This window comes from Mustelus asterias, chromosome 24, assembly GCF_964213995.1.
Source record: "Mustelus asterias chromosome 24, sMusAst1.hap1.1, whole genome shotgun sequence".
NCBI classification, from domain to species: domain Eukaryota; kingdom Metazoa; phylum Chordata; class Chondrichthyes; order Carcharhiniformes; family Triakidae; genus Mustelus; species Mustelus asterias.
The window spans coordinates 7,530,085-7,547,180 of record NC_135824.1 but is presented as its reverse complement, the minus strand read 5'-3'; the positions used below and the strand labels follow the sequence as shown (position 1 = coordinate 7,547,180).

At 41.0% G+C, this 17,096-nt stretch overlaps 1 protein-coding gene across 2 annotated transcripts in view; it reads right to left on the bottom strand.

Moving 5' to 3' along the window:
* pias1b (protein inhibitor of activated STAT, 1b) overlaps positions 1-17,096 on the bottom strand; it is a 131,628-nt gene that overhangs the window by 6,030 nt on the left and 108,502 nt on the right. For both annotated transcript variants that reach the window (XM_078241243.1, XM_078241242.1), the window contains exons 8-11: positions 14,505-14,578; positions 12,607-12,767; positions 4,491-4,621; positions 384-546 (exon numbers count right to left, since the gene is read on the bottom strand). In XM_078241243.1, the coding sequence (XP_078097369.1) occupies positions 384-546; positions 4,491-4,621; positions 12,607-12,767; positions 14,505-14,578 (529 nt within the window). The remainder of the gene's footprint in view (positions 1-383; positions 547-4,490; positions 4,622-12,606; positions 12,768-14,504; positions 14,579-17,096) is intronic.

Below are 17,096 nucleotides of genomic sequence, written 5' to 3'. Positions count from 1 at the left end.
CTTGAAGCGTTAACTCTGTTATCTCGCCCCCCTGATGCTGTCAGACCTACTGAGCTTTTCCAGCAGTTTTCTGTTTTTGTTTCAGATTCCAGCATCCATGGTATTTTGTCACAGCAAAGAACTTAAGCTGTGTAAAGACTTTTGAAAGTAGAAAGAAAGATAGAGAGCGAATCCAAGAGTGCAGAGGACATACTGCATGCATCTAAAATCAGGAATTTGAAGGGGCAAGCATATTTAATTTATTCTAGATGCAAGCAGTTCTCAAATGACCATGGATAGAGACTGTATAAAGTCCATCAAATTGTAAATTATTTTTTGTTGTATCCAAGGTAATTGCAAATAGGAACAGCTTCACACCAGACTGATCCCAATCCAAAGCTTACCCCTTGTTGATGGGCGGTGATGGTGAAGAGATTGAAGGGTACCGCTTTGCAGGTGGCTCCTCTTCCTCTTCTTCCGATGAACTATCGAGCGTCAGATCAATCACTTCAACCTTTCTATTATCTTGAGATGAGTGTCTGTGCTCGGACAAGCTTTTACAAGCACCTAATGGAACAACGTAAACCAATAGGTGGTATTTTTAGAGAAAAGCAAAGATGCATGTAAAACAGGTTCAGTGTCCGAAACTGGGGCATTCATTGGTGGCTTTCTTCTCTGGGAGTTTCTTTGGTATTTTGGTCTCCTTCAGCAACAGTTAATCTGGCCCTTGAACAAATTTCAATGCATTTGCAAAAATTACGAAGGATTATTATTTAACCTGAACTTGACACAAAAATTTTGAAATTTCACTACCATTGAGATTTAAGAAACAATGCAACTTGCCTGGCACTGGGGAGTTTTAAAAAGAGGCCTGAAATATCTTTCTGCAGTATTAGCACCATTGCTGGGCTAGATTTGTTTTTATAGGGCTTGTAGATGAAGGCCAAACATTCATGAAGTTTGTCCATGCACTAAATACTAGGCAAGTTTGGATGATTGTGCAGTTCATTGGCAGTTCATTATCACGGCTAAATATTGATGCCCATGGCTTGCCTTTGGCAGAATGTCAAATTCTTTAAGCTCAGCGCCGTCAATTCCTAACATTTTTATTTTATCATTCTTCAAAACATTTCGCAACAACTCTTGTTGCTCAACTGGTCAATAATTAAAACAGATGTTAATTTGTGTTTCTTTCAAGATCGGATTGTGTCATTCACTGACGCAGCAGTCAAGTCTGTTGAAAACAGAATACTGCTTTTTCGTTAATCAAAAAAAGGCATTTTAGCCCTTTGTAAAGCACAACAGAATGTTGAAAAGACATGCTCGACGTTTGAAATGCGTGCATGTGGGGGCGGGGTGCGGTCCAAGATTATCAGTTTGGCTGTACCTTCTGTAGTTTAATATTGCTTGTGCTTTGTCACATTCAATTGTAAGCTTGACTGGATAAATTGTTTAGTAACTGGCTTGCTTGTAGCAGGTTTTGTCTGCCGGAAGTACGAGAAGTATTTTATTAAATGGACCTGCAATGGATAATTGAGACTGTGCTAAACTATATTACACCTTTCCAATCTTGATGGGCGCATTTTGCTCGCGACACCGTCCCCCAAATTCAGACAAGAGACCCTTCCCTATATTGAAAGAGGCTCAAAGTCATGGCCCTACTAGAATTTAATCTCTTCCAAAACTATGCAGCTCTTTCCCCCAATCTTTGATGCCTCCAGCAACCAGGAACATAGGAATTAGGAGCAGAAGTAGGCAAATTCAGCCCTTCGAGCCTGCTCCGCCATTCAATCAGATCATGGCTGATCTCTCCCTGATCTCAAATCCCCCACCTCCTCACCTGCTCCGCAAACCCCCTTTTTATCTGAAATATATCCATCTCCTTCTTTAAGCCATTCAACAATTCAGACTCCCCTACGCTACGGGGTAGCGAGTTCCACAAATTCACCACCCTCTGCGAGAAGTAGTTCCTCCTCTTCTCAGTTTTAAATCTACCGCCTCTCAACCTATACCTGTGACCTCTTGTTCGAGATTGCCCCATAACAAGGAACATTTGGTCTACATTTATTTTGCCAATCCCTTTTAAAATTTTATATACCTTGATCAGATACCCTCTCATCCTTTTAAATCAGGTACAGTAATAAAATGGTTGAGTTACTGAAATTGTAATCTACAGGTCTGCTTTAATTGACCCAAAGTTAGGAGTTCAAATCCCACCATGGCAGTGGGGAATTTTAATGAAACAAATCCAGAATAATAGATGCTACATTAATGGTGACTGTAACTATCAGATTGTCACAAAAAAATCCATCTGACGGGTGGCACTGCTGCCTCACAGCGCCAGGGACCTGGGTTCGATTTCTGGCTTGGGTGACGATGCAGAGTCTGCATGTTTTCCCCGTGTCTGCATGGGTTTGCTCCGGGTTTCCTGGTTTCCTCCCACAGTCCGAAAGACATGCATCAGTCATGCTAAATTCTCCCTCAGTGTACCCGAACAAGCATGGAAGTGTGGCGACTAGGGGAATTTCACAGTAACTTCATTGCAGTGTTAATGTAAGCCTATTTGTGACACTAATGAATAAACTTTAATTTAACTCCAGATTGACAGCAATATGACTGACTCTTTATTCTACTCTGTAGTAACAAACCACTCAGGTGCATTAAACTGCTATGAAAAGATTGAAGAGTAAAGCCAGACAGAACACCTGCCATTAACCTCAGTAACAAATACAACCAAGGCGCATCCAGCCAGCCAACCACTGAGTTTATCCTTTTTTTCATTCAAGGGGTATGGGCATTACTGGCTAGACATCCTTAATATCCCTTGAGAAGGTGGTGAGTTGCCTTCTTGAACTGCGGTGGTCCACGTGGTATAGGTATACCGACAGAGTTGTGGGGAAGGGTGTTCCAGGACTTTGGCCCGACGACTGAAAATGAACAGCAAATTATTTCCAAGTCAGAATGGTGAGTGACTTGGAGGGAAATTTCCAGGTGCTGGTGTTCCCATGTATCTGTGGCCCTCATCCTTCTAGATGCTAGTGGCCATTGGTTTATAAGGTGCTGTTTAAGGAGTCTTGGTGAGTTGCTGCAGCGCATCTTGCAGATGGTACACACTGCTGCCACTGTATGTCGGTGGTGGAGGGAGTGAACATTTGTGGATGAGTGCGCCAATCCAGCAGGCTGCTCTGTCCTGGATGGTGTCAAGCTTCTTAGTCTTGTACTCTCTCCAGGCAAGAGTATTCCATCACACTCCTGACTTGTACCTTGTATATTGTGACAGGCTTTGGGGAGTCAGGAGGTGAGTTGAGTTAAGTGCCACAGTATTCCTAGCCTCTAACCTGCTCTTGTAGCCACAGTATTTATATGGCTAGTCCATCTTCATCATGGACAGCACCAGTTCAAGGCTGTGGCTCACCATCATCTTCTCGAGGCCAATTAGGGATGGGTAATAATTGCTGTCAACACCTACATATCATGAATGAATAAATAAAAAACCCACAGACTTTCAAGTCCTAAAAATGATATTACAAATGAATATTTCCAAGAACGTTGTCTTTTCTTTTTCTCAACTTGGAGGTGGCCTACATAAAGTTCCCGAACCCTTTACCTCGTAAATTCAAATCATAAAAATCCTGTAATCTGAAACTTTATTCCATTTCCACTTCATGATTTCGCTAATGTTACGCCTCAGAAAGTAGCTCGCATTCAGACGGCTGCAAAAGCAAATAGGACACCTGAGGTTTAATGATCATCCTAACAGGCTGCCAAGGTTTGCGTTTGAGATATAAAGCGTGTTGTTTTACCATTCAGTTTCAGCAGAAGGTAACAATTTGTGGTCAGAAGCTATTTTTCTTTGCATAATACTTCTAACAACTCAAACTGGAGTGCAGAAGACATTTAGAATCAAAACATTCTCAGCCGCAAAAGCACTACTGCAGCCTGTTAAGGCACAAACAGGAGTGATTGGTTTTAATTGATTCGAGTGATTCCCTGCTCCGCTCCTATCCTTAGAAGAATTAGAGCATCTTACTGGAAGACAACGACTGCTCCTCTTGTTAATATTGCTCAGTTTTTGTTCATGTGTTTCTACCTCATGGGTCAGTGTCAAGAATACAACATGGACTCCATCGTTGTAGGGTTTAGTACTTGCTTATGGAGGATGGGAAACTATTGGACCAGTATGTTATGAGCACTCTTTCACTTCCTGGATAGGAACAAGGGCAAGCCTGGTTTGTACTAGCATTCCCTTTCTTTCTGAACTCCCACACACCATCCACTCTTATGCCACATTTCATATGTCAGTCCTGTAGCCAACAAACTTTTATCCCATCAATGTGTACTGTGGATTGGAACCAAGGTGAAAGGAATTTCCATGACCACACCACTACCCAGATTCTGCTAATCATCAGTAGTTTGGTATAGGGAGCCGTTTGGACCATTGCACCACGTGGGAGCTTTCATCAAATGAGCTTTATGCTCTATCTCCATATCTTTGTAACAAAAGTGAGTACCTTCGACTCCATTATATGTGGAATTTACTTCCTGGACCTCCTTCTTCATTCTCATCGGTGACCAGGCTCCATCTTCCTTGAACTGAATTTCGTCACAGTCTGTACAGCAATTGAGGATTTCCATAAATAATCTGTTTTAAAAAAAACAGTAAATGTCTACAGATTAATTTAAAAGTTAACTGTTAGTAATGCTATTAAACATTTGTTAATAAATGTTTTAGAACGAGAACTGTACAAAAGTTACTTCTGTGTAAACACTACTTTGTAGGCCTAGGGATTCATCAACATGTAAAAATGCAAATACTCTAAACAAGATCTCCAAGCTGGGATGGAGACCATTTCCAGAGGACCACCTGGGCCTTTTTCGCTCCTCATCTCTCTAATCTCTAGGCATTCATATGGTGTAGCCAGGCTTTGATCATACAAGTCTTTTAAATATTTAGTAAGGGGAAAACTACACAAGACACAATGCAACCTTTCAATGATAAACAGTAGGCTAAGCTGTACAAATTATGTAAGACTGACTTGGACACAATTACTTGTTACTGTTAATTACACAATTAAAATTACTAAAAACCCTCAGTTACTTAAATATGCTTAATTACATAAAGCATCATGCCCATTTATTAACCATACTGCAGCCAACTGCAATGTATAAAGTTTGTTCTGTATATGAACTCTTACAGCTCAAATTTTAAACATATAGAATCTCCAATGGCCAAGAAAGGAAAATGTTTCACTTGGCATAGCAATAAGCTAGAAACCAGACAGATCTCAGATTAAATTCCCAATTTCTAACCAGTTCACTGGTTTTAGTCAGGTCACCATGTACACGAGAGGGGGTCAATAATTCCCTCTGATTGGAAGCATATATTGTTCGACAAGGATCAAGCTGCATCATAATGCCCTCCACTGTTGAACATCCCAACAACATTCATCATCTTGGATCATGGTACAGGCTACTGTCACTTCAGGGTCCAAGTGTGATGGGTCAGAACAAAACTCTGAGCTTTAACTGCAATGCAGCTGGAAACAGAGGTTCACAAACGGCCCCATCCTCACATCACAACTAAGAACAGACAGGCAAACGAAAATGCTGGAGGCACACAGGTCAGTGATTAAATTATAATGAATTCCACAGCTGATTCTACACCCAAAATGTTAGCCCATCTTCTACCAGGTGCAGACACTGTTGCATCTGCAGCATTCTCTGTTTTCATTTCAGAATTTTCTTATCTCAGAATATTCAGAGGCTGACTTTTTTGTCTCCTGCTCCCACAAGGGCTGAGAGCTCTACAATTTAAGCTGCCAACAAAAGATTCTCAAAGTAAGAAAGCGGAGAACAAAACAAAGCAAATGAACAGTCTAACAGGTGTTAAAATAAGAGGGCATTGACTACTGTACCTAATTAATTTCCTCACATTTCAGTGCTAGTACTAACTTGCTGTAAAATACCTTGCACTGTCACAAGCAGTTAAACGGAGCTTAAACCTGCCATTACAAAAGCAATGTTATGATAATTTGGTGAATTTATCTTTGCTGCCAAAGCATAACTGAGCTGATCTCTGAAATAAATGTAGGTGCCCTTGATTTTTTGGGGGGGGGGGGGTGGGGGCATAATGTGGAATGGGAGGAAAGTAGGAAGAAAATTCTTCAACTCTGCTTATTAACTGGGTTAAGTGTACTGATTTATAGCTCCCACTGAAATAGCCAGTTCCTTCAAATAACATTTTATTAATATAATTCACCTAAACCAAATTTTATATATTTTTTTACAGCGAGTTCAAATGAAATTGCACAATTGTTTGTAATCTCAAGATTTTTATAATAGTGTCAATGTCGAACAGGGTCCTTCGCCTTGTGCTGCAGACACCAGCATGTGTGAAGCTTGCTCATGCATAGGTCCTGAATGTGCCACATAGCCAGGAATGTAGGCAGACGTATAGTATGGTTGGGGTATTTGGAAGGATCCCAGCCATCAGATTAGCTGATGAGCTGGATCACAGCACAAAACATAGCAGTACCCTATGCTGGTAGGATGCAGTTTTAGCTCACTAAACTCCAGCAATATCCTTGGCAGCAAGTTGCCAAAAGCTGATTTTTTTGGTGTTCAAGGCAGTAGGGCGGGTCCCTGTGGGACCTTTACGCTCATTCCACAATGAAACAGAAACCATTGAAGTGGATTATTTGGTTTGAAGTCTCAAACTCAATCATCGGTTTCTATGCATCTCTCTATCTTGGCTGATCAAAGTTATGACATTCAGTGCAATATCTCTTAATTATCAGCCATGGATGCATACCTAACATTTCATTGCCTTCTCATTTTCTCCAATTCTTTGAGATTGATGCTTTCAGACAAGTTACCCTCTGGTGTTTAGAGCTAACCTTCCATTTACATTTAAAGAAAGTCATCATAACCAGACTTTAGTCACTGTGCTCAGCTGAAGGCTTGGTTCACCTGTCAAAACAAAACGGCAGCAACATGGGGCTTCCAGTTTGTGTTTCACTGAAGGTACTTTACCTCCAGCAGGGTGAAGAAATCACTTCAATCTGACATCCCATGCATTGCGTTACAGCAAGTGCTACATAAAGGCACATTTTAATTGCTGCGGGGAACACATATTGCTGAGGTGAAGATCCCAAACCTTCAGATATCTGAAGGGCGGCACGGTGGCTTGCACATTCTTCCTTTGTCTGCGTGGGTTTCCTTCGGGTGCTCCGGTTACCTCCCACAATCCAAAGACGTGCGGTTTAGGATGATTGGCCACACTAAATTGACCCGAGTGTCTGAGGGATTAGCAGGGCAAATGCATGGGGTTGTGGGAGTAGGGCCTGGGTGGGATTGTGGTTGGTGCAGACTCAATGGGCTGAATGGCCTCTTTCTGTACCGCAGGGATTGTATGATTCTATGATCTTTTACATCCAAGGAAGAGGCCCAGATTTTCCAGGCCTCAGGCAATTTGTCCTCAGGATCTCATGTTAAGTTAGAGGGTGTGAAGTGTTTGCTTCTTCTTATCGGTAGTGAGAATTGTGCAGCTGCTGCCAACCATGTAAGTGAGTGCAGGGTAAATACAGGACTGCTTTCATGGATGGGACTTCCAGGTAGAGTAGCGAGACACAAAAAAAAACTGAATCATTTAAGAAATAGTTGGATTCTATCTTGATGTCTTTGAATGGGAAAGAGATACAAGTTTCAACTCTGCACTAGATATTCCTGAATTCAGTATCACCAGTCACTCCCATAGCAGAACATGGGTTCTCCACAATATGAAAAGTATCGTTCCACTCAAAATACAGCTTTACAATGGCATGAACTGGAGCTGAAAAAATATTAGCTTTAGAAAGGGTACAGTGTAGATTCACCAGAACACAAGGCTTAAAGAGTTAAATTACAGAAATAGGTTTCATAAGCTCAGCTTGTTATCCATTAACTTCAAAAAGTCAAAGGGCAAATCAATTAAGGTTCTTCAATGTTTAAGTGATTCTATAGACTAGATGTAGAGAAACTGCTTCCTCCATCAGGGCATTCCAAAAGATGACTGGAGTCAGACCATTTGGGAGTAAAATCAGGGTTTTTTTTCTCAACACAAGGGATAGTGGAAATATGAAAGCTGCTTTCCCAACCGATTGAGGATGCTAAATCTACTGAAATTCTCAATATGGAGATCAATTGACTTTTGGGAAGCAAAAATATCAAGGAGCATGAAACCAAAACAAGTAAATGGAGTTGAGGGCAGATCATCCATGATCTATTTATGAACTGGGGTAGGACATTTTGCCTCTCAAACCTGGTTCTGCCATTCAATGAGTTATGACTAATCTGTAACCTAGTTCAATATAGGCAGCTTTGTCCCATATCACTTAATACCTCAGGCTAACAAAAATACATCACAGAATTTTAAAATTAGCCCAGAAGAGTGTGCCAAACGTTTACCACCCTCTGTGTGAATAAGTATTTCCTAATTTTACAACTGAAAGGTCTGGCTCTAATTTTGTTTGACAAGCCCCCTATCCCAAGACTCTCTCACAGCAGAAAATTTCTCCTGCTTATTCCGAATACTTTTGAAACTTTTGATCAAATCGCCCAATAACCTGTGTCAGAACAGAGCCAAGAGGCAGAATGGCTTGCACTGGTTCCTGTGATTCTAAAACCTGCACGCCTTGCATGACACTTCAGTTTGTCACATCTACTGCTCCATGCTTTCCTCTCCATCTTCTAAAGCACTCAAGTGACAAGCCAATTGCAAAGCAGGAAACTGGTTTATTTTATGTGCAATAGGTAATTGAACAACTTGCAAAATTTAATCCATTGCCAATTATTTGTCAAAGATGTACAATTTTTAGCAAAGTTTAACAAACAGCCCTGACACGAACATAGCTACACTTTACAAGTCAGTATTTCTTGAACTGACTAGCTTTAACTTTAGAAAAGCTGCTTTCCATTTCAGCGTTTCAATCAACCATGATTGAATGGTGGAGTGGACTCGATGGGCCGAATGGCCTTACTTCCGCTCCTATGTCTTATGGTCTTATGGTTTCAAATGCAAAGTTGAGACTCTCTTTTTCAAACATTTGCTCAGTAGTATAGAACTTGAATGCTGTTGAAAAGAGATGGTGTGCAGTTGCCGGTGTTGGACTGGGGTAGGCATAGTAAGTAGTCTCACAACACCAAGTTAAAATCCAACAGGTTTATTTGGTAGCACAAGCTTTCGGAGCGTTGCCTGGTGAAGGGGCCTGATGAAGGGCCAATGCTCCGAAAGCTCGTGCTGCCAAATAAACCTGTTGGACTTTAACCTGGTGTTGTGAGACTACTTACTATGTTGAAAAGAGAGACATTTCTGAAACTTTTTGTCTTACAAACATTCAGATAATGGCAAAAATGCCAAATTCCAAACAGTCACAACAATTTATACCACAGGAGGAAAGGATTCTGATTGGTTGGCAAGTGGACTCGGATTGACTGGTAAACCTATAGTCCCCCATTGCTTTCTTCATGGCATTGCCTCGGCCAGAGTCGACTTACCAACCAATAGTACGCTCTTCTCCTTTGGTATAAATTGCCATGATGGTATGAAATTTGGCATTGTTTCGCTTGGCCTGATGAGTGAAAGATGAAAAGTTTTGACAATGTCTCTCTTTTCAGCAATACTCCACTTTTCACACACACATGGCCCCTGATTCTCTCACAGCTCTGCCCCAAGAATTAACCCATCAAGTTAGTTTTGAATGCCATCACCTTAGTAATGATAAAACATTTTCTGGCCAACTAGGATTCCTGCTGTGTTCAAAACATGGAGGCCATTATAAAATTACATCAAATTATTCTGGAATATGCCAACAAATGCCTCCAAGTGATACAAGCACAAAATAAAAATACACTTCTGTTAGCTATTTTGTCGACTCTCAGCTAATGGATCAAAATTAAAACACACATAGAAATTAGCCCTTGTGGGTTGAATTTAATTTAAAAGCACAACAATATAAAATCAACCTAACCACCCCCCACCCCTTGGGCCTTCAACAAAAATGTCAAAAAGTGACAAGGCAGGATGGCAATGGCTTACTTCATCCAAAAACAAAATCACTTGGTTACAGAACAGGAGATCACTATTTGGCCAGCTGAGCCCATATCCATATCCACCTTGTGGAGGACATGTAACCTTAAGGCAGCCCCCAACGGGTAATGCTTATGAATCTAACTTGGTGAACTGCCAAGATGTAGAGCTGAATGGTATCGGGTTTAATCATTCTGATTGAGTTTTGTCGCATTATGTTTATGCTGTGCAAACAATTGTGTCAATTTAAAAGCAAAGGTCATCCAAAATATACACACACAAGAAAAAACAATGCACTGAGATTCTACTGATCTTCCAGAATCTTTAGCATGTTTTGCTGCAGGCGGTTAATTTAGATAATGCTGACCATATGAGCAAACTGGTAATGCAATATTTTAGCTATATATTTACACCAATTAGCAATCAGATTTTTTTTTGAAAGAGGTTGATTTGACCAGAATGTACTTAGTCTCAGGTTTGTCACTCCCTTTCTGATACTGATTTTCTTTTCAAAGAAGTGAACATCCTTCATCGCACATCTGGTCCCTGCACTATCAAAACCCAATACAACACTAGGAAGACATGTGGGACAGGAATGTCTGGGACTTCAGTCTGTACTCGTGACCTTTCTCCTTTTCTTACCAACACTCGCTCGAGATCAATAAAATGTGTGCACGTTTCACTACATTAACCTGACAAGAGTGGAACACTAGAAATCATCTGCTGTACAAATCCCTGTTTCTGCACTATCCCTCAGCAACATGAGGTCAAGACTCTGTACTACCCCATCAGAAATAGTACTTTGCAAAATTGGATGGCCTAGGAGACACTTTATTCCTCTCTTCAAGAGGTTTGGCAAGACATGAGAACCCAATGAGTTAATTTAAGCAAGAGTGTTTCCAATACACTGATATGGCAGTTGACTAATAGTGTACATCACCGCCCTTTATGTTTTGTGTGAACTGTTGACTCTATTGGCTTTTCAGCCTTGCATACTCCCATAGGTATTTAGTTCTAAAAATATTTTTCCCCTTCTTTCTACCACTTGCAGTTTTCCTGAAAGAGCTAACTCATGCTGAAATCAGCTCTGTATGAAAGCAAAAATGAAAACAAGCAGCAAATCTGGTGGTTGGGAGGAGGGGTGGGGGGGGGGGAATTGAAAATGAAAGGCAAAGTTTATGGTCTGAAGTTGTTGAACTCAATTTTGAGTCCAGAAGCTGTAAAGTACTTAACTGGCAGATCTAACTGCACCTCAACTTCCAATCAGGCACTTTACAGCTTTCTGGAGTCATCACCGAGTTCAATAACTTCAGAATATGAACTCTGCCCTCCATTTTAAATTCTACCCCTCCCTATCCACAGTCACCCAAGTGTCAGTTTTCATGTTTTTGCTTTCAGCCAGAGTTAATCGTTATTCTGCTATTAACACCTATGCTTTGTTTCATTACCATTCCCTTGGCCTTCTGTCCTATTTTTGGCATTTAATCTCCTCTGCCCTCCAGCCTATCCCTCACCCACACTTTTGTTCCACCAGACCCTCTCCTCCTTTCCAATAACATTTCACCTATATCAGTTCAGAAGAGTTATATTGGACTTGAAGTTTTAACTGCATCTCTCTCCACAGATGCTGTCAAGAGTTTTTCCAGCACTTCCTGCTTTTATGAGAAAAACAAGCTGTTTACTAGCGGGAAAATGGCGTCAATTTTCATTTTAAAGTAATTTGAGAGAATAGGCATAGTTTAACCAAATTACAATAACCACCAGGACAGGTGGCACAAAGGGTGGAACATTTGCGAAAAACTAAAACTGCAAATCACCATACAAAACAACACTGTTCTTGACTTTGGGCGTTGCCCACAAGGTAGACTCTGCTGCTTGAGAAATATAAAATATGTTCAAACTTTGCCCTTTAACTGGTGGGTGCTTCTGAACAAATCACTTTGGTTTTCGTAACTCAAATACTTAAGTGTTTTCCTTAATAAATTTAACACAGCTTTATTTTAAAATACAAGCTAAGGATTACCGCATCTTCCTACAGTGCTCAATATGGACATTCAACCCAGGCTCAAACCAATTTTTACTTGAGGTTACGCTCAAAACAAAAAGAGCTCAAAAATTTCACTTTACAATCATAGAAATCATAGAAACCCTGCAGTGCAGAAAGAGGCCATTTGGCCCATCGAGTCTGCATCAACCACAATCCCACCCAGGCCCTAGCCCCTTATCCCTACATATTTACCTGCTAATCCCTCTAACCTACGCATCTCAGGACACTAAGGGGCAATCTTAGCATGGCCAATCAATCTAACCCACACATCTTTGGACTGTGGGAGGAAACCGGAGCATCCGGAGGAAACCCACGCAGACACGAGGAGAATGTGCAAACTCCACACAGACAGTGACCCAAGCTGGGAATCGAACCCAGGTCCCTGGAGCTGAGGCAGCAGTGTTAACCACTGTGCTACCGTGCCGCCCAAATACAATCAAAAATATCTTTCAAACCAAGTGAGGGGAAAAGCACAGTATTGCCTTGGGTTGAAGTTCCAACATAGTTTGCTTACCCATCAATAATTAGGTGCTCATAAGGGCCCTTCTTATCACAGACCGGACAAACCCACGTTGGCTTTTTCTCATTCATCTGAATGTAAAGTGTTGCATCAAAACACTGGAGATGCGAGCAGGTTACTGCACGACATGGGATTGTCAATCGCATTTTGCCCAGCTGGAAACAAAAACACATGGAATCTTGGTCATATTATTTGGAACATAAATACATTCATCACTTTTCATTAAATAAATGCTGAATTGCAGCTTCACACAAATGACATGTTAACTATTTAATTTTTGCTTTAGAATAAGTGAGCAAGAAACAGCTAGTCTGAAGATTAAGAATATTAGCAAAAAAAGCACAAGAGAAGGCATATTTTTAAAGGTAACAGAAGGCTGCTATTTGTAAATCCCCAATACTGATGTATGATAGATAACCTGAAGGAAAGCCCCAACCAACATTATCCCTCGGGAACTGACTTACATGTTGCGTTGCACATTTTCTATTTGCATATGGCTATAATCATTTTGTAAACACAAACCTAACCCATCTATGGTTACCATGACATCTGAGAAATACAGACACATGTGGTGGGGAAGTGCAGAAAGGTGGGCAACCTCCTTCAAATAAAAGCTAATCCATGGCAATAGGTGGATAAATCTGAGATTATGTCAACGGTCAGAACATGTAGTGGGTCCGCCTCCACATTAATGCTAACCTGTCCTATGAATGGATATTCTTATAACTTGGAGCAAATAATAGTCTAGCTGTTTACGATGAAACAATATCAGATGTCAACAAGTACAGAATGCAGACTAACGTGGGGAATGACAGCCATTGCTCGAGTGCTTATTTTCCATAAATCTCCTCGCACATCCTCTGTAAACTTGAATTTTATTTACTTTGAGCTTCCTGATGGGTAACGGTAGCAGGCATGGTAACACGAGTGCTCAGCTATACAGACCAATGAGGTCCCACAGTTTGTACAATGTTAGTAATTTTGGGGCGGACCGCAACTATAAGCCTAAGGAAATAAGACCTGTGCTGGGGTTTCCTGACGCCAACCATAATCCAGCGATGCCTTCTGGAAAGTGTGTACATGGACACAGAGCAGGAATAGTACAAGCTGTGTAATGTCCCCAAGAAATCAGAAAACCCACTGGCACACACCGTCCAGGCTCTCACACGAGGAGTAGCTACTTGTGCCCCTAGCATTCAGGGAATGGCACTGCATTATAAGCCAGCTGCTTTGGAGAAGAGGCTGGAAAGCTTGAGCAAGGAAAGAAAGAACTAATTTTAGTTTTGAACAACTTGTAACTTTATTTCTGGGAAACAGTGATGCCGATGTAGTGAAAAGTTACAGAATGCAATGTCTGGTGGTGTCATGCAAGGGCGTGTGGGCAAAATCATTTGAGGGAACAGGACAAGAGGACGAAGAAAAACTAGAAAATGAATTAAATTGCACCAATACAAATTGCTGTGCATCAATATATTATTACCAAAGCCAGAAACTAATGTTTTTACATTAGGTAAATAGATCATTTACAATTTCAACCAGAAAATTAATAGTAGAACAAGAAAAGCACCACTGCCAAACTGGAATCTGAATTTTCTGTATTACATATTTAGGCACAATAATTTAATCTCTAGAACAGTGCGTCAGTACCTCTGCATTAGCAAACCCATCAACTGCAACAGCTTTTCAAAACATCATGTTCAAAATCAGAATTCATGCCATACCATAAGCAGTGACACGTTATCAAATCTATAATTCATAGGTTTTCCAGAGCCAACTATCAGACTGGAAATAAAAAATTGCTTCAGCCCCCAAACAGTTAATAAGCACAGATTCTGAGCAGGAAGAAGACAAGGCAATTTAACCATCAATAATTCAGATGTGGTTTTACTCACAGGACACAACAGAGACACCCGCAAACTGGTCGTGGCAATTTCACTATCCGGATCAGCCGTTAGTTTCTCTTTGACTAGGCGAGGAAGAAAGCATGTTTTTAAAATTATTTCAGACAACTGGTTGTGCTTTATTTAAAAACAAAACAGCCATTGTACGTTCTACAGGTTTCCTGCTCTGCAGAAACACTGATTCTTGATGGGGGTACAGTTCAACGGGAATTGATAACCCATTGTAATTCCCTCAAATGTTATTCTTCATGTGCAAGTTGAGATAGTGAAAAGCTGGTCGGCTTTGCAACTCTATGGTAATCACAGCAAATTCCATTCTGCCCTCATGAGGCATCCACACATGCACTTTCTAGCAGGAGCTAGTGCACAGTAACCATGCTGGGGACAGTAACATGGTGGTTATGTGACTGGACACAAGTTCAAATCCCTCTACCGTAGCTGGGGAATTGAAATTCAATTAAATAAATAAATCTAGAAAAAAAAAGCTGATATAAAAAAAACAAAAACCCATCTGGTTCGCTAATGTCCTTTAGGGAAGAAAACCTATCGTCCTGCTGACTAATAAGCCACTCAGTTGTCAAGGGCAATTAAGGATGGGCAATAAATACTGGCCTTGTTCATGGAATCCACGCCCTGAGAGTCAATTTAAAATCACAAGTATAAATGCTAGTTTATTTTCCCTTCTTTTCCCTGTAGCATGGAGGCCAATTGTAGCATTCTGGATTATCATTTAACGATGTGGAGATGCCGGCGTTGAACTGGGGTAAACACAGTAAGAAGTTTAACAACACCAGGTTAAAGTCCAACAGGTTTATTTGGTAGCAATAACCTTTTTCTACCAAATAAACCTGTTGGACTTTAACCTGGTGTTGTTAAACTTATTATCATTTAACAGCAGAGACCAGGAATCAAATCTAGAACCTTTTGCCCCGAATGGCTTAGTGTCCGAGTAGCCAATTGGTTTAGAGAAATCAGGCTTTATCTGAATGCAGTCTGAATATTCACTGTACAGCTGTAGATGGGGTTTGCCTGTTTGACAGATACACCAGTGACTTTGCTGCTTTGTTTTGCTACAGTCCAAAAGTGTGAACATAAATATTTCCTTAATATCTGAATCTAGCTCACATTTCCCGTGTTGTCTTTTCCTGCTACAATCAAGGCACCACAAAACCACTGCACATGATCTGCCTACACAGGATAAGACCTGCGGGGCATAGGGGAAATGGGAAGCTTCTGTCTGCAAGCAACCTAAATGAGAGGGAATTCTGCTGCTAGCTGAACATTTTAGTTTACCGCTACAGATTACTGCAACAAACAGCTCATGGTCTAGCATCTCCTCTTCTCTTTCTAGACATTAATAGAGTTTGCTCTGTACAAAGTCAACTACACTTCTAAAAGAAACAGGACTGGAAATTAAAGCGCTCTAAATAAAAGGGCTGCTAATGAGAAACAGCCATTGTCTCATTACTTTCACACCCAGCAGCGCCCAGCATTCCTGACCTAGCTGCCAAAAGCATGATGAATTTTTGTCAAACATATTGCAGTTGAGCAACATTCCGATCCTCCCCTCCGGAGGGAGACGGAAGGGCTGGAGGGTGGAGGCAGGGAAGGGGAGCAGACAGATCAGCAGTTCACCTTTTATCCGAATCTGCCTAAGGGAAGAAACACATTTCATTAGCTGGGCTTGATTTGCAGTGACTGGTGCTGCAGCACCATTACCCACTACCCTCCCCCGCTCACAATTATTGTGCAGAGACAATTTTAGCAGCAGCCCTCCAGATAAAGGCAGCAGCATACCACCTCCCACTCGGAGATCAACTCAAAAGTGTAGCTCTTCCGAAAAGGTGGATCAAGTAAAATCACCATTTATAGCAACAAATGGGAGACAAATTATGGGTTAACACAGCTTTTATTTACTATAATAAATGGGAAGATTAGAAATTATAGCCACAGACAGAGACTGCTCGACTGCATTCAATGAGCAGGTTTCATTCCATGTCAGGCAAAGTACATTGAGCTGTTTTGTACTATGGCTAAGACTCTCCCCGCTAGTGGCACCAAAGCTGGAAACCTAAAGTAACTTTGTAGTATTTGTTAAGGCCAGTCAGTTTACTCTTCGGTTTCTCTGGTCACATACCAGCAATAGCCAGCTGGCAGCAACAGCATACATCTAGCACAATGTACAAATATTAGGACAGCACTCTTGAGAAGGGGAGGGGAGGGGGGAGAAGAGTTCAGAGAGAACGAACGAGAGATACAGCGCAAGTCAAAGGGACTTAATCCCTTGTTATAAACTAAATGCTATATTTTTTAAATTAACTCTTTGCTCTTTCCCTAAATATGGAATGGGAAAAAGGAATCATAATGATCCATGCATAATAAGATGGCTCAAGTGCATTGTTGATGTTTCTTTTGAGCTTTTGGATTCAGCTAGGACAGCAGTTGGTACACTATAACTAGATTTGACCCCCATACAAAAGAGGATTTAGGAGGAGAAGTTATGATTCTCATTCCTCATCACAATTCACCAACTCCTGCTGGAAACTGCACGTTTGGACACTGGAGGAAAACAGACTCAAACTC